This window comes from Canis lupus, chromosome 28 (genome assembly GCF_048164855.1).
Source record: "Canis lupus baileyi chromosome 28, mCanLup2.hap1, whole genome shotgun sequence".
Taxonomy (NCBI): domain Eukaryota; kingdom Metazoa; phylum Chordata; class Mammalia; order Carnivora; family Canidae; genus Canis; species Canis lupus.
In genome coordinates, this window is record NC_132865.1 from 14,513,698 (window position 1) to 14,531,740 (window position 18,043).

Sequence of the window (18,043 nt, forward strand, 5' to 3'; positions counted from 1 at the left end):
TGATTTTCTTTGCTGTGGGTAAATTATTCTCATTACTCTATCTTTCTAAAAATACTTAAAGAGCTTTAATAACTTTATACTATACATTATTATGGGTGATATGTACTTTTAAGCAAGTTTTTGAGTGTATGTTGTAGCATGGTAGATGCTAAATGCTGAAAGGATATGTATAATTTAAAAAGCAATAGTACTTGAGAACTTTGTGCTGCTGAAATGTTTTTTTGAAATACTTTTATAATTGAACAAAACTTAATATAAATTTTGTTGCAGAAAATTAACATTGTGAAAGCACAAAAAATAATGCAAAAAAAAATTGGTCCTACCAGCAAGAGACAAGCCATACATACATAATGGAACTACATCATTATGCTTTAAGTAAGAATTAACCAGGGATCCCTGGGTGGCGCAGCGGTTTGGCGCCTGCCTTTGGCCCAGGGCACGATCCTGGAGACCCGGGATCGAATCCCACGTCGGGCTCCCGGTGCATGGAGCCTGCTTCTCCCTCTGCCTGTGTCTCTGCCTCTCTCTCTCTCTCTCTGTGTAACTATCATAAATAAATAAAAAAATAAAAAAAAAGAATTAACCAAATACAACATAAATATTTTCCTCTGTCATTAAATATTCTTCCTCAATACTATGTTTAATGGTTTCTTGCATGTACCATATGAGATATTGTTTGTTCAGTCCTCGGTTATTAGACATTTTTATGATGATGATGATGCCGTGGTGATCATTATTGATGATTCATGGTTTTATTTTTTGATTGCTTTGATTTCAGTGAAGGTGGGCATTTTTCCATGATTAGCTTTATTATTTTGTAAATTGTAGTATTTTCAAGATTATATTCAAAATGATAATATTATCAACTCTTAGGATCACAAGTGACTAGAAAGGGCTGTCTAGTTCCCATCCACTGCCCAGTCTTCTCTACAGTTTGTGCAAAGCCAGTATTTCATTTCTTTTTAAACTAAATCTGATCATTACTGTAGATGTTTTTTTTAAGGATTAAAAGTATTATCTTAATCTTAAACATTCTATATAAATTACTTAAAAACAAATATTCAGATTTGGTCTCTCAGAACTGTGAGTCACTTATTTCTAAATGCACCTTTCTTAAATTGCAGAAGCAGGGGATGCTTATGGAAAGAAAACCAAACACTGTACCATGATCTGGACCTTTTTTCCTTGCACAAACATGTATACATACCTTTTCTGTTTCTACATAACTGTATAAACACTTTTCAGGAAGGAATCACCCTGCACACACCATTCTAGAGCTTGTTCATTTAGCTCCCACTAGCATATGTGCTCTATGATCCCTCAGACACAGGGACCCTCTCTGCTTGCTGATGGTTCTCAAGGGCCTAGACTAGTCCTTGGCACATTGAAACTACTTAGTACATATTTGATGAGCAAAAATACATCCTAGTTATTCTTCCAGGTCAGTATGAGACCTGCTTTATTCTTTTTAATGCCCAGTCACGTATTTGAAAACAAATGGTAGGAAGTCAAGGCTTTTACTATGATTTGATTCTCACTTTTGAGGACTATCTTAAGCCTCTCCTTGAAATCAGCCTTAAGCATTATTTTTTGAAATGTCTGGTTGGAAAACCAGACAACTGTATTTTTTTGACACTGAAGATGAGGAGAAACGTCTAGCTCATTCAGTGTATACTCTCCCTCTGAGTATATTTGGATTCTATAAATTGTGGTGAAACTTGCTTTTGGGGATCCCTGGGTGGCGCAGCGGTTTAGCGCCTGCCTTTGGCCCAGGACGCGATCCTGGAGATCCGGGATTGAATCCCACATCGGGCTCCCGGTGCATGGAGCCTGCTTCTCCCTCTGCCTGTGTCTCTGCCTCTCTCTCTCTCTCTGTGACTATCATACATAAATAAATAAAAATTAAGAAAAAAAAAGAAACTTGCTTTTGAAACATGATTAGGCACCATACAAATAAAAACTTTTAACTTTTTAAAAGTAAAGTTAATCAAACAGATATCCTCGCCCCCCCCCCCAAAAAAAAAGCTATAAAATATAGTTTTATGCTTGGGATATGATTTTGCTAAATTACATTTATATTAAATTAAGCATTAGGTCTACATGCACTTATGTTTAGATTTTGGATTGATTCATCGATCTGTGATTATTGAGCATTTTCCATGTGCCAGGGGTAGGCCCTGGGGATACCACAGCGAGCAAGAGACACAGACCCTTTCTGTAAGATGTGTAGATAATTTAATGGCCATTGAAAATAAAACGAGGTAAGGTGCCATGGCAGGGAAACTCAGGGATGCAGTGGGGACCAGTAGCAAGAATGTCTGATCAAGCCTAGGAGGAAGGAAAGAGTGTTTCTCATAGGATACTAATATAAGTGGAGGCCTTTAGGTTGAGGTGAATATTTGAAGTTTTGGAGCCCTTTTGAGGACTACCAGGAAGTTTGCTGTGCTATAGGGTAGTGACTAGGAAATGAAGCTAGGGTGATGGGTAGGCCACACTAAAGAATTTGGACTTAGGGCAATGGAAAGCCTTTAAAGGATTTTAAACAATGTGGGTAGTGTATTCTGTGCATTTTAGAAAGATCACTGGTGCCCTGAAGATCTGAGGGGAGAAAGACTGGACTCGGGGAGACTGGTTAGGAGGAAGGAGTTGTAATCCAGGCCAAAGATGGTGGTGGAGTGAATTCAAGGTAGTGCTAATGGGACAGGGTTGAGAGAGATTTAGAATTTAGAAAACCCGACAGCCAAAAAAGTCAGTGATTGATTGGATCTGGAACAAGATGAGGAAGGATCCAAGGATGATTCCCAGCTATCTTGACTAGGCCAACTAGGTAGACGTTACAGCCATTTAAAGTCTTTAAAGAATAGAGAAGGGACCAGTTGTGGGAGGGGTTCAGCATTAGACATGTTGAATTGCAAGGGTCTTAGTATTTTCCTATAATTAAGAAATATGTTTTAATAAATTTAATAAATACACAGGGGACACAAGTTGTACAGATTTTTCCAAACTATTCAGACATTATGGATGGGAGACCAAGGAGAGTGAGAAAAAATTTCAACTAGATTCCAACTGTTAATGTGTCTGTAGCTAGTTAAGACTGAGCTAAGAGCAGGGTCAAGTTAAATCTACTGAGTGGCACTGTGAAGTACTGACTGTTTTTTTTTTTTTTAATTTTTATTTATTTATGATAGTCACACAGAGAGAGAGAGAGGCAGAGACACAGGCAGAGGGAGAAGCAGGCTCCATGCACTGGGAGCCCGACATGGGATTCGATCCCGGGTCTCCAGGATCGCGCCCTGGGCCAAAGGCAGGCGCCAAACCGCTGCGCCACCCAGGGATCCCTACTGACTGGTTTCTTAATGTTAGCTGTCCTGTTGGTCAGTAAGGAGATGTAACAGAGTGAGCATAGATGTATCAGTGTTATTAGGGATGAAGTGACATAGTAAGCATTTTGAAAAGCATAAAGTATTATACAAATGTTAGGCCGACTTATTTCTGCAGACAAATGTTTATTGACAAAATTTCAGGCCAGATAAATTGGAGTAGTGCTTCACAAACTGTAACTTGTCGAGGAAGCCCTGGAGATCTCTGTAGATGGAGTGGGGGGAGGCTGGTCTGAGTCTACATTTCTAATAAGCTCTCAGGTGATGTTGAGTCCACACTTGGACTCAAGTCCTCGCACCACACTTTTAAGTAGCAGCGGGTTAGGAAGTTTACACTGTAACTGGGAAAAATAGATCTATTTCTTTCGTTATATGCAGTATTTCTTGCATGCGTATAGCTGAATGAACAATCTGATGGAATACAAAGTGGTACGTAAATATAGAGAGTCTTCCAATAGATTTATTTTAGAATAAAAGGTCCTAAAGTTTTTCAGACAAATTTTCCTGTGAAGAACTATGAGCAGATGGGAAAGAAGAGGGTGGGTAGAATTTACCAATCTGAATATTTCAGCAGAGAAGCCCACATGGTTTTCTATTAAAGTGCACGGAACACTGCAACAGAACTAACTTCAGTACAAATATAATCGTCACTGGGCTATTGGGTTCCCGACTGATTTGTTCTTCAAAGTAAAATTTGAGTTACTTTTTTTGCAGAGTCAGCTGAGTTTATGTTTCATGATGTCTTGTCTTTTTTGAACTTTTTTTAAAGTCTAAAGTAGGCGGAACCAAGCCGGCTGGCGGGGATTTTGGAGAAGTCTTGAATTCAACTGCAAATGCCAGTGCCACCGCCCCAGAGCCCCTTCCAGAACAGACTCAGGCGAGCCCGTGAAGTTCTTACCTTTGTTCTGCTACCCACTGCCAGATGCTGCAAGCAAGATCCAAGCACATCTTGTCAACATTCATTGCTGTGAATTTCTACCAGATGTGCTTTTACTTAGCTTTACATATTCATTTGACCAAATAGTTTGTGGGTTGAACAAAATAAAAGTATCTTCACCTCTGTTCCTGGGAAACACCCTTTACTGTGCATTTAAGGGCCCCAATTTAGGAAATATCAGTATAAAAACACACATAATTCCTGGGGATCCTCATTAGAATGATCTAAGAAGCTTCAGGTTATCGTAATTGCTTTCCTACTTCACAAAATTGCTCTGGATCTGGGATGCCAGTTTGATCTTTGTCTTCAATATGATTTTGTTTCTTTCTTGAACTTCTGTGTATTTGATTGCTAACTAAAATTTTCTTTAAAATTTCCTGAATCCTGGTTATTAAAAGTTTTGGCATAATTTTCTTTACCTCCGAGGAAAGAAAGACCAGCTACAAAAAAATATTTTTGAATAAACATTGTTCTGATAGAAGGTATCTTCTATTTGTTTGTCGGAGACAGCAGACTAAGTAAATCCGCTCTACATCCAATTTGTTATAGTTTGGTAAGTGACCATGACAACGTGTGCAGCGGTTCAAAGTCCTGGGTGACTTGAGAGTAGAACCCTCACATCCTTGTCACCATTTGTGACAGTAACCATTTCATTGTATTTGTTATTATGGCACTTCTCTCAGCTTACTTTTCATGAGACTGAATTTTTGGTTTCAGAGTAAGTTGCAAAATCACATTCTGAATCGGGCATATTGTAATTACCAGTCGGTTGAAATAGGAACACTCTCATCACATGTTCCATTCAAAAGCCTGAACGTTTTTTAGATCTCAGTAGCTGTAAAAATGCTAAAATCAATCACATTAGGGGATACATTGCTGTCTTCATTTAATTCATTTAGCAACATTTAAAAAAATAAGCACACAAAATTGTATGACTAATATAACTTGAAAAGATTTGATACTAAGGTGTTGGTGGTAATTCCTGAGGATTTAATGCATTAATGAAAATCAACTCATTGTTTTCTACTTGTTTTCGGTGTGTTAGAAATTATAAAATGATACTGTAGATGTTGCCCTACTTTGAAAAAATGGCAGGGCTGAATGAACCAAAGCCTCTAAAAGTATCTGCATGGAGGCCAAGGTACTCTAATCTAATAGCTACTTATTCATCACTATTACCTTTTCACTATTCTGTGTATGGTTATGGCCTATAATGTCGTATTTGTTATTTATCAAGTTGTGATTGTTTTATTATTGTTTATGCCAAATGTTAATTGCCAAGCTTGGAGTGACCTGAGGCTTTTTTTTTTTTTTTTTTTTTTTAAAGCATGACTAGATTTACTTCAGGATAAATTATCTTATGAAAACCAAATTTGAAAAGCCACAAGTGTTGATTGTTCTAAGTAACATGCTGCCATTCTTGATTGCTAGAGCTTTTGTTATAGCACTTTAGATGCAACTGAAAATATGCTCTAATTAAATGTAAAAAGCCTAATAAATTCTGTATATCTGTAGTATAGGTCTCAATATTTATTGTGAGACCAGTGGTCTGGAAACAGCTTGTATTAAATAATCAACTGGTGTTTATGCAAAAAAAAAAAAAAAAAATTTTTTTTTTTTTTCTTTTTTACTATCTGCTTTAAATCACCACTTAACCATGTCAGACTAACATATAAATTATTTCCTTGAAGAGGCTTTATGGCTATTGCCCCAGTTGCTGAAGCACTGTCTGGAAGAAGTGGATCTGTAGAAATTTGTCTTTTTATAGAAATACTGTGGTTACTCAACATAAATTATTTTTTTCCAACTAGTCTTTCATTTAAAAAAAAAAATCACATCATCTTTTTAGCACATTGTTTCTTGGATGTCCTGCCCTCTCACTATCTTTCAACTTTAGCTGAGTGAAGTATATTCAGATCTCTACTTTATAATGAGAAATGATAGAATAAGGAGTGGAAAATGGTATGGGGAGTATGTGGCTATTGGTGATGGTTGTGAAAGAAACTGGAAAAATTGCTTTTCCAGACATCTGCCTATACTTATTTTAAATAATCTATTGAAAAGTACTCTGCATCTTAAAAGTAGTAGTAAAAAGTAGTAAGAGATTGAATTTAGAAAAACAAACATATGGACTTAGAAGTATTATTCAAAATAGTCTTTGTGGAGGATTTAATATTATGAATTCACAGATAGTTAAGAAATTTGGAACACAATAATTACTAAAAATACCAGAGGGATCCTGGTCATTCTTTTGAATTTTGTGTCTGACACTGTAGGAAAACAGTAATCTAATAGGGAAATCTCAGATATTTAAGAGTTCAAGAACTGTGACAGAAGAAAATAATCCCAAAATTAACCCCTTTTTACAAAGAAATATTTTCAATTTATGGAGTTTGTGGGATATAGCAAGAATTCTCATGTTTGAGGCCAAAGTAATCAATGGAAGAGAGAATTCACTGGATTATCCTTTTAGTACTACTCAAACTACTGACATTGAGAACAAAAATACCTTTAATTTGGAATCACTGTTTCTGGATCTGTTTATCACGAAATGCACACTGTATTTTTTTTTTTTTTTTTTGTATAGTATTTGAACACAATAAAAATTCTGTAATTTGGGTATGGGTTCTTTTGTATGTATTATCTGTCAAGGAAAGAGGTGAGTCCATTAATAGAACTTCTCTCCAGACACTTCATGTCCTAGGTATGGGAAAAAAAAACCCAACCCATTAGTAGCTATATGGAATTAGTGTATTAAAACTGAACAAGCTACATGTTGACAGTGACAATTTGTTTATATATGTAGAGGAGATGCTGCACAAGGTCCTATGTCAACTTCACCCATGTTTCTTTACAGCTCTTAAGAGCCAGATGAAAAATCAGATTTTTTGCCCATAGCGAAGAAACACTTGGCAATAAATTAATGACTGTCCCCTTGTAATTGGATTAGTTACACAGACCATGTTGGGTTAGAGTTAATATAAAGCATTATCACTTTTAAGTATGCCTGCAAACCTTATGCAAATAATTTCCATATTCTGACTCTGAAATTAAAATGAACCAAAATCAGAATGAGCCAAAAGAAACCCACTCTTAGTTTATAAGCCCCCAGAGGGGCAGGACCTACCTATACCTAACACTGGCCAGGATTTCATATTTACATAAATGATGCTTGGTGACTAAATTTCTTGCCAACTCTCCTACAGAATTTTGAATACAGAATGAGGTTGGTTGGTAGTGTGAATCTTTTTTTTTTTTAATTTTTTAAAATTTTTATTCATTTATGATAGTCACAGAGAGAGAGAGAGGCAGAGACATAGGCAGAGGGAGAAGCAGGCTCCATGCACCGGGAGCCCGATGTGGGATTCGATCCCGGGTCTCCAGGATCGCGCCCTGGGCCAAAGGCAGGCGCCAAACCAAACCGCTGCGCCACCCAGGGATCCCGGTAGTGTGATTCTTTAAATTTGGTGGTCTCCCAACCATACAGTAAAAACCTAACACAATTTTGTTGTTGGAATATTTATAAGTGGGTATGATCTTTCTCTTTAACATTCTCCTTTTCAGCATGCTTTGGTCATCTCCTTGGTTTCTAGGATCAATTCTCCATTCTTATTTTCCAGTTTGACTATTTTCTGATATTCTCTTCTTCCCACTCCTCAAGTGTTCTTGCCTGTCCCTACTGATCTTTCATATGATCTCCTTAATGATCTTAGTCATTTCAGCCACAGAGATAATATCTTTAGGGTAATACTATTATCTCCCAAGTATATCACTAGTCCTATCCTTTTTTCTAGGTTTTTATGCATGCTTTAAGAGACATGAATTTCTAATCACTCCATCCAGACATTAATAGCCACTTCTTATTAAGCTTTCAGTATGTGTTGGACATTTTCACTCATTTCTCTTAAGTCTCTGCTCAAGATTGTGGCAGGGTAACCATTTTATAAATGAGATTACAACCATTAGATGTGCAGCCAGGACTTGAACTATATTCTGTTCACGTTCCTTGCCGTCCACCATGGCTAATATTTTTACAAAGTGTCCGAATAATTTGCAGGCTACGGGGGAAAAGGACTGTATTTTTTTAATAAAGCAGGAAGGAAGGTGTAATGCAAGGAGCAGAACAGGATCAGACTCCCTAAGGTGCCATCAAGATGTTAAACATTAGAGCTGATGTTACAACTGGTGTTGGTATAGGACAAACTGTGTAGGTATCTCCTTGTTGATGGTATTACCGAGTCCTTTACAGTCCCTCTCAATTCATACTTCTAATGTTCTACCAAAGATAAAGAACTAAGTAAGCATAACTTGAAGTCAGTTGACACAAGCTTTTATACATTAAAAACCTCAGGATCTGTCCCAAAATGTCAGGGAGTTTATCATCTGGGTGAGGTAGGACATGAATATAATAAATACATCTACTGAATTTTAGAGCTGGGACTTTAGTAATCCCATTTGTTCCATAGCTATTGATTTAGTTAAATTTACAAAGCACTTAAAATTTAGCAAGGGGCCCAATGGCTTGGCTTTACAAGTGAAGAAGCCAAATCAACGTTACATTGGTTTTGCCTGAGATCAGTATTACAGTCAGAACTAGAACTAAGGGGTTCATAAGGTCACTAGCCAATGCTCTTTACAATTTACCACTTTTTCCTGAAGGGAAGTGTTAGTAGCAATAGCCACAGATAACAATGCAAAAATGTCTCCGGTCAGACTTCATTAATGGTCAAAAGAAATAAACTGCGAACGTGGCAAGAAGAACACCCTGGAGTAGAATCTATCTCAAAGCCCCCTAGTGAATTTCTAACAGTGACCCTACAGTTGGCTATGGTAATAAATTGTGATTCCGACAATCAGGCACGGTCCCAAGGTTAGTATACTTCTAGTGTTCTGTGTATCATCTAACCATGCAATCGATGAGAACACCAGAGAGATTCAAAATCCATAGTCAGGTATTCTTAAAACGGGCTGTGGTCATACATAAAAATTCCTTCTATCAAGGTACTTGCAAATGAACTGTAAAGGGGCTTGCCTCCTCCTCTAAAATAACTGGATTACTATAAAACTGGGTAGAGGACGGACGGACGGACAGCTTAGTTTGTGAACGGTTAAGTATGACGTTAGGCTCAATTTTGAGAAGGGGGGGCAAATTCTGGGAATTAACATCGGTGGGGGAAAAGGGAGGAAAGCATGAGTGAGGGTGGGGGTCTCTGGTAGAGTCTGTCTAGGCCCGTTCCGAAACGGGATTCCTCGGAAGGGACTGGAGCTATCTACAGGTGACAAAAACCTCTCAGAAGGGTTGACTTTTGAACATCAGTGGACTGACCTCAAGAAGAGGTGACGAGAGACCACCTTGGACCCAGGATTCCACAAACGTTCGCTGAACCGCACTGTGTGCCCGACGTCAGGGATCCAACAGCCAACCAAGACTTCACAAAGCTGGGGGCGCAGACGCCAACACAACCCTGTAAATAAACCAGGCAGCAGTACTGAGGGTCGCTGAACGGTATAAAGGGAACCCGGGGAGTCCGGTTGAGTGTGTCTGGGGTTCCAATTCTAAATATGGTATAATCACGGAGAACTTCGTATTGGAGCAAAGACCCGAAAACAAGTCTTTAACGGCCCTTTGGGTTTGTTTCTTTCATTCATTCATTCATTCATTCATTCATTCATTCATTCAGACAGGGAGAGAGGGGCAGACACACAGGCAGAGCGAGAAGCAGGCTCGGTGCAGGGAGCCCGACGCGGGACTCCATCCCGGGTCCCCAGGGTCACACGCCGGGCCGAGGGCGGCGCTAAACCGCTGAGCCACCCGGGTGCCCCCTCTGGGTTTTCTAAGAGCCCAGGCGGCGGACCAGCAGGCGGCGCAGGGCCGGGACTTGCAGCAGGACAAGGACGAAGCTCACAGTCCCCCGCGGAGCCATCTCTCCCACGCCGGGGCCCACGCGCGGTCCCGACGCCCGCCCCGGCACCGCCGCGCCTCACCCGCGTCCCGCAAGGGGGTGGGCCCCTCGTTGCTCCGCCCCCTGACCTGCACGCTGACGGCGAGGTCCAAGGTCAGAGGTCGCGGGGCCGTCATGGCGGCGCTGTGTCGGGCCCGTGCCGCAACTGCCGAGAGTCGTTTCCTGCGAGGGTTTCCCTTCCGTCGGCCCTGCCGAGGCACAGGCACCGGGAGCAGCTCGGGGAGCGAGAGTCCCGATGCCGCGGAGCCTGAAATGCGCCAGGGTGGCTTCGCGAGCGCTTTGGAGCGGCACTCGAAGCTGAGGCGGAAGGCGGAGCTCGGGGAGAAGCCGGTGAGCGAGCCGCGGCGGAGCAGGCTGCGGTGCGAGGGCAGCCGCGGCGCCGGGGGGGTGGGGGTGGGGGGGCGCGGGAGTCGAGGCGGAGCCTGGCGTCGGGGTGGAGCTGGGAGCAGGGGTGTGTCTGGGCGCTGCGGCGGGCCGGTCGCAGGAGACGCGCGGGTCCCTAGTCTTCTCCGTCGCTTGTGCTTCTGTGCGGCGTGGACGTGCTGGACCTGCCTCGTGCACGCTCCTCTGGGTGAGTGCTGCGGGGGCGGCGGCCCCGGGAGGGCCTCGCAGACGAACCGGACCCCACCCGCCCCCCGCCACCGGCCCAGGAGAGGCTGGGCTCTCTGCCCTCGAGTTCTTCATACCCAGGAGTTGAGCGCGGAGCTTGCGGTCCGGCGTGCAAGGCCGGCTCCCTGTTAATGTTTGTTAATTCAGCGAGTGGGTGAAAGAGAATTACTGTCTCTGTGAACTTGGGAAAATGATTTGACCTGTCAGTGCTTTGCTTTCCTTTTCTGTAAATGACCAAAAAAAAAAAAAAAAAAAAAATTCTACGTGTCTCAGGCAGTACTATGTAAAATAGGGGAAAAATGGATAGACGTAAATACGAATCACAATTTTGTATTAGATGCAGCAGACATGGGATTGGATGGATGTCTGGACACGTTAAAAACTACATAAAAATAAACGTTCTCGGGATCCCTGGGTGGCGCAGCGGTTTGGCGCCTGCCTTTGGCCCAGGGCGCGATCCCGGAGACCCGGGATCGAATCCCACGTCGGGCTCCCGGTGCATGGATCCTGCTTCTCCCTCTGCCTGTGTCTCTGCCTCCCTCTCTCTCACTGTGTGCCTATCATAAATAAATAAAAATTAAAAAAAAATAAATAAACGCTCTCAACTTCTGTGTTTGTGTCTTTGGAGACCAGTACCAAGCGGTTCGCAGACTGGTAGTGCCCTGGAGTAGAGAAAACTACCTGGAATTTGGTAATTGTTGATAGTTATTATTGACAGAATGTCCTTGACATCCAAGGATTGGGAGAAGCCTGCTGCGTTAGGTTTGTCTTTGCTCTTCTAACAAGTTACCATAAAAAAAAATTTTTTTTTAAAGATTTTATTTATTTATTAGAGACACACAGCGAGAGAGAGAGAGAGGCCGAGACACAGGCAGAGGGAGAAGCAGGCTCCATGCAGGGAGCCCGACTCCATCTCGAGTCTCCAGGATCACGCCCTGAGCTGGAGGCAGATGCCCAACCGCTGAGCCACCCGGTCCACCCCCCCTTTCTATCATTTTCAAAGCCAGCAACAGCAAATTGATTCTTTCTCACATCATATCATTCTGACTTCTCTTCTGCCTACCTCTTCCACTTACAAGCTTCTTGTGATTACTTTGGACCCACTCAGGTAATGCAGGATAATCTCCCTGTTTAAAGGTTAGGTAATTAGCAACCTTAATTTCATTTGCAGTTTAATTTTCCTTTGCGGGCACGTGAGTGGCCCAGTGGTTGAGCGTCTGCCTTTGGCTCAGGTCATGATTCCCGGTTCAGGGATCAAGTCCCACATCAGGCTCCTTGCAGGGAGCTTGCTTCTCACTCTGCCTATGTCTTTGCCTCTCTCCGTGTGTCTCTCATGAATGAGTGAGTAAAATCTTTAAAAAAATTTTTTTCCTTTGCTGTGGAAGGTAACATATTCTATTCGCAAATTCCAGGGATTAGGATGTGGACATATTGGGGGGGGGAGGTGCATTATTTGTCTATCTTACCTGGAGCAGTCATAAAATCCTGAAATGTTACCAGCGACTGACCAGAAGCTGACTAATAAATGGATTTTGATCCATCCTTAGTGGATGGCTTTGAGGATTAAGTGCAGTTAAGTAGGAGATGTATAAATATAACTCAGGTATTTGTCACTTCACCCCTTCCTGCATGCCTTTTCACTGAATTCCAAACACAATCAGAAACTGCCAGAAAATAGTTCTCATCTGCTGAATTAATTGGGCAAAAATGAAATTGTAACATCATAGGTAGAGTGTTTGAAAGGCCACATGGCATCATACTTGGGGGTTTCACATGGTAAGCAATGTTTGTTTATGAAGGAAACAACCATGATATTTGAGTGTGATCAAGATTCCATTGCCTTCCTTTCCTCCAAGAGGATACAGGAGTGTTTCTTGAGGTCCCAGGACATCTGTTAGAATTGGTCAGTCCAGCTCAGGCTTAATGGAGTCTCTCTGGGCAGTTGTTCTCTAACGCAGTTTAGGAAGTATGATTCTACTAGATGGAGGTGAAATGCATTTGGTTGTGGGGTGCCTGGGTGGCTCAGTCTATTAAGTGTTTGACTCTTAATCTCAGCTCATGTCATGATCTCAGAAGGAGTTTCAGCCCCAGGCTGGGCTCCACGCTAGGTGTGGAGCCTACTTAAAAAAATGTGTTTGGTTGCAACATGCAGTTCACTTACTATTCAAAATTTTTCAACATCTTGGTTTAGTGGAAGGAAGGGAAGTTCCCTGGAAAGGAGGGTGTCAGAATGCTGGATTGTAGTCTCCATTCTAAGAGCTCTTAGCTTTGGAACATTTCCAATTACGTGGACCCCTTTACTCATTCTTTCTTTCTTTCTTTTTTTTTTTTTCCCCTTTACTATTCTTAATTGATGCCACTGACCCTCAGTTACTCTTCAATCTAGGTCATTATATGCAGTGGACAGAGTTTATCTTCCTAAGTTGGGCTTTGTCATCAGACTTAATGAGATGCTTTTTTTGCTTTGCTTGAAAAACTTAAAAACCTTCCTTCACACTGCCTACAAGATTAAACTCACACCTTTCCATCATCAGCCTGCTGCCATTTAGGACTGAGGCCAGTGCAGAGATTAGAATTTAGATTCAGTTTCAGAAGGCCAGGACTCAGAGACTGGTGCAGTCATCTTACTAGTTAACTTTGGGCAAGTTACTTAGCCTGTTTTAGTTTTTTTCTTTCTTTCCTTTCCTTCCCCCCACCCCTTTTAAAAAAGATTTTATTTAATTTGACAGAGAGAGAGCACAAGCAGGGGGAGCAGCAGGAGAGGGAGAAGGAGAAGCAGGCTCCTTGTGGAGCAGGGAGCCCACTGCATGGCTCCATCCCAGGACCCTGGGAACATGACCTGAGACGAAGGCAGATGCTTAACCGACTGAGCCACCCAGGTGCCCCCTTAGTTTGCTTTCTTATCTTAAATGAACATAATACTCTGACTGGGATTATGGTGGAATTTGCATGAATTAATACATTTGAAGTGTTCTCAGCCCAGTGACTGTTGTAGAATAAGCTTTAACTTGGTACATTTTAGCTTTTGTATGTCCTCAGCTATTTCTCCTCCAACCTCCTGCCACAGAGAGAGATGCTTCCAGGATTGCCCAGTTCTTAGAATGAAATCCCACTGCTTTCCTAAATAATTAATAATAATTAAGCTCTAATTTAAAAAAATGCACATGCATTCTGTTTAATCCTAATTTAAGGACATTTGTAATCATTAATATGTTAACTTGTGATTCCAGAATAACGTGTGCATACTTGAGAATAAAGCTTTTTCTGGCTTTTTCCCCCACAAGAATATAAATTTGAGAGAACAGAGACCTTGTCTGTCTTGTTCTGTTATATCCCCAGCAGCTAGCACAGTGCTTGACCTTTAGTGGGCACTAATAAATGTTTGCTAAATGGCTGAATAAATGAATAGTACACATAGTACATATTTGAACTTCATTATACCTGACAGTCTTTGTTTTCCTTCCACATTTTTATTTAAATTCTAGTTTAGCATGTGGTGTAGTATTGCTTTTAGGAGTAGAATTTAGTGATTCATCATTTACATATAACACCTAGGGCTCATCATAACGAGTGCCCTCCTCATTACCCATCACCATTTAGCCCACCCCCACCCACCTCCTTGCATCAACCCTCAGTTCTTTATCATTAAGAATCTCTCATGGTTTGCCTTCTCCTCTCCTTCTCTTTTTTTCTTCCCTTCCCACACATTCATCTGTTTTGTTGCCTAAATTCCACATATGAGTGAAATAATATAATATTTGTTTTTCCGTGACTGGCTTATTTTGCTTAGCATAATAAACTCCAGCTCCATTCACATCCTTGCAAATGGCAAGATTTCATTGTTTTTGATGGCTGAATAATATTCCATTGTGTATGTATACTGCATCTTTATCCATTCATCAATTGATGGACATTTGGGCTTTTTCAATAGCTTAAATTTTGTTGATAAAGCCTTTTATCTTAATTTAATTTAATTTAATTAATTTGATTTAATTTAGCTTAAATATTGATAAAACATCGAGGTGCATGTACCCCTTTGAATCTGTTTTTTTTTTTTTTTTTTTTTAATCCTTTGGGTGAATACCTAGTATTGAGTGCAATTCCTGGATCATAGAGTAGTTCTATTTTTAACTTTTTGAGGAACTTCCATTCTGTTTTCCAGAGTGCCTGTACCAGTTTGTGTGCCAACCAGTGGTGTAAGAGGGCTCCTTTTTCTCCTCATCCTTGTTGTTTCCTGTGTTAATTTTGCCTGGGCTGTCTTTGGCTTGAGATCTGTGTGTTACTGCTTACAAACAGTTGTATAGCTAAGAATAGTACAAGTTTCAGCATATCAGTTAAGTGTGCTTGTCTATAATAATGATTGAGCAAAAGTAATTTTAAGAGTGATAAAACTGAAAATACCACATTAGTTTTGGTTTTAGTGCTTTTTGGAAGTTTTTAGTGCTTTTCTGACTAGTATTTATGATGAGGAATGTGAACAGTTTTGAGGTATTGAAAGAGATTCAATTTTGTGAAGAAATGTTCACTTTTTGAAGTTCCTGGATCTAATTCATTGGAGAGTACCCTGAGTTTATAAGATGAATGAAATTCACCTTGGTCATATGGTTGAAATTTTTGAAAAGTATAAACATAATATTGCTTACTTTAAAAAGGAAATTTAAATAGCATTGAAGGTTATTATGGGAAATGTTAAAGCCCCCATTTCCTTTCCCTAACTTTCCAGATGGGAGAGTGTGTTTGTGTGTGTATGTGTGCTTGGAGTTGTCACACAAAGGAGACTATTTGCAACAAATAAGGAGATCATAGGGAATAACTTGAGAGTGCGGCTTTTTTGTTGTTATTGGTGGTGGTTTTTTTTTTTTTTTTTTTTAAAGAGAGAGGGAGGGAGGAAAGGAAGGAGGAGTAGGGGAGGGACAGAGGGTGAGGGAGAGAATTTAAGCAAGCTTTGCCCAGCATGGAGCCCATTGTGGAGCTTCATCTTATGAAGCTTCATCTGAGATCATGACCTGAGCCAAAATCAAGAGTCAGACATTTGACTGAGCCACTCAGGTGCTCCTAAGGATTTTATTTTTTAAGTAATCACTATACCCAAACACAAATTGGTTGGTACTGTTTTGAATTATTACTGTTTGAAGAGTGTAAGCTCTGGATTCAGATGGTCTCAGTTTGAATCCTGGTTCTTCTATCATTTTCTGGCTATGTTTTCTTGGAAAATTACTTAATATCTGTTTATCTTCTCTTTTCTGTAAAAATTCTTTATCATGAAATTATGATGAGATTAAAGAACGTATTATTTAAATACTTAGCACAAAATGCCTGATGCTAATAAGCACTCGGTATATTTTAGTTGATGCTGCTGAAAATTGCTGTTTTCAGGTAAGTATAACTTTGTTATACTTTGTTATATTTACCTGAAAGTATATTTTTCCCTATTGCATATGTGTAATATGTATATACTTCATTGAAAAAAATTTGCTTGGTATTCCATGGTATGGGTGTAGCATAATTTATTTAACCAGGCCTTCATTAATGAGCTTCTAGGTTATTTTCTGTTTTGTTCCTTTTTGATTTTTAATATAAATACAGACCATGCTACAGTGACCATTTGTATATATTTTTTTGCATACATGGGATATGTGCTGGGTCAAAGTGTATAGGCAATTTGAGTTTTGAAATTGGGAACTGGGGTTGTTATTCCTTACCACTGATACCTACTTGTAATTTTTATCAAAATATCTATGTTCACATTTTTGACTTCATAGTAAGCAAATGCTATCAAATTGAACCATAAAATACCCTTATCCTAACAAAATACTACATTTATTTTGTATATATTGGGGTTCTATGCAAGATTTCATTTATAACATGGTTTCTACTCAAAAAATCTTTCTGTGTGGAAATAAATAGTTCACTGTTGCCTAAACAAGTCATTGTTTCTTTGTCTTTCCCCTGGAATTAGCTTCCCTGCCTGCAAATTCCATTATAAAAATCATCTCCATTAGGCGTTTATCGTCTCATCAAGCAGGTGAAACTCCTTTTGAATATTCTGGAGCTTTATTTTAGATTTCCTTAATGGTACACACACCACTCTTTAAGCTATATTGAAGTCATTTGAGAACTTTTTCTATCCTATTTTTTAGATTGTAGTTCCTGAAGATTAGGGATCATTTTTTATTTACTCTTTACATAAGTTAGCGGTTGAATATATATTTATAGACTTAAATTGGAATTAAACTTACACAGTTATAATATCTTGAGTGGCCTATTAGATTTTTTTTCGACCTATTAGATTTAACAATATGTATGTATAGTCAACAACATAGGTTGAAATTGTTCTCAATGATTTCATTCTTATCCTTAGAGTGCCAACATAGGTATGTGTATGGGCACCTCGGAAATAAGTGATAGTAAGAGCAAGGCCAGTTATCCTCAAAAGAAACCTTCCCCTGCAGGCAGGAATTTAATCAAGGGCAGTTCATCATGAAATACGTATCCTAAGATTTCATTGAAGTTGCTAGTTAAAGGAATCTCAAGTTTGAATGAACTGAAATGCCATTGTTTGATATAGGGGTTTGTAGGTACCATACTCATCCCATGCTCACATATCCATTTTCGTTTTTCTTTGGTTTATTACCTAATACCGGTTTATGCACCTATCTCTGCAACAGTTTTTTTTTCTTGTTTTTTTGAGGGTAGGGACCAATTGCTTTCATTTTTGTAACCAACATAACACATTCTTACGTATAGAGAACAGGTAAATGTTTGCTAAGTATATTTTTTAACTTAGACTCCTTTTCCTCTTTTTTAAAAAAATAAATATTTAAAAATCTCTGACACTGTTATGTCACTTAGATAGTAGAGATTTGTACTCAACAGATAATGTTAAGCCAATTGGAGGATGTGCAATTGCAGATGACCTATCTTAACAGCCACAAGATGGCAATAGTTGAGCAAATAATTGGTTTTCTGCTTTGTGAATAATACTGTTTTTTAACAGTAGAGGGTAGCATATGACTTTTCAACATAGTCAAAAATGGTTTGCAAGAGTTTTTGAGATGACCCAGTAGAACATTTTATTCTTTTAAGATTTTGCTGCTTTGGTTTATTTATGCAGAATACTGATGGTATAAGACAGTTTATATTTTTATTTTAGC

General features: G+C 39.7%; 2 protein-coding genes and 1 long non-coding RNA gene across 23 annotated transcripts in view; 2 read left to right on the top strand and 1 right to left on the bottom strand.

The window, feature by feature from the left end:
• Positions 1-6,937, top strand: part of TPD52 (tumor protein D52) — a 107,476-nt gene extending 100,539 nt beyond the window's left edge. For 6 of the 10 annotated variants that reach the window (XM_072804133.1, XM_072804134.1, XM_072804132.1 and 3 more), the window contains one exon: positions 4,150-6,937. In XM_072804133.1, the coding sequence (XP_072660234.1) occupies positions 4,150-4,269 (120 nt within the window). In that variant the 3' untranslated portion in view covers positions 4,270-6,937. Of the gene's footprint in view, positions 1-270; positions 589-4,149 lie in introns of those variants that run through there. The other 4 variants (XM_072804135.1, XM_072804129.1, XM_072804127.1 and 1 more) reach the window with 4 other exon arrangements.
• Positions 6,938-7,030: 93 nt separating this feature from the next.
• LOC140620220 (uncharacterized) lies at positions 7,031-10,346 on the bottom strand. Of its 3 annotated transcripts, none has more exons than XR_012019992.1 (3): positions 10,224-10,346; positions 9,644-9,782; positions 7,031-8,593 (listed from the first exon to the last, which is right to left on the bottom strand). It is a non-coding gene; the product is annotated as an uncharacterized lncRNA (long non-coding RNA). The 3 variants fall into 3 exon arrangements; XR_012019991.1 differs by having other exon boundaries at positions 7,032-8,593; positions 10,173-10,310; XR_012019990.1 differs by having other exon boundaries at positions 7,033-8,593; positions 10,023-10,296.
• A 9-nt stretch (positions 10,347-10,355) lies between these two features.
• The window catches only part of MRPS28 (mitochondrial ribosomal protein S28), a 116,297-nt gene continuing 108,609 nt past the window's right edge, over positions 10,356-18,043 (top strand). For 9 of the 10 annotated variants that reach the window (XR_012019985.1, XR_012019986.1, XM_072804137.1 and 6 more), the window contains exon 1: positions 10,356-10,610. Coding sequence is in view for 8 of the 10 variants with exons in the window: in XM_072804137.1 (XP_072660238.1) it covers positions 10,395-10,610 (216 nt within the window). In the remaining 2 variants the exon portion in view is untranslated. The remainder of the gene's footprint in view (positions 10,611-18,043) is intronic. The other variant, XM_072804144.1, reaches the window with a different exon arrangement.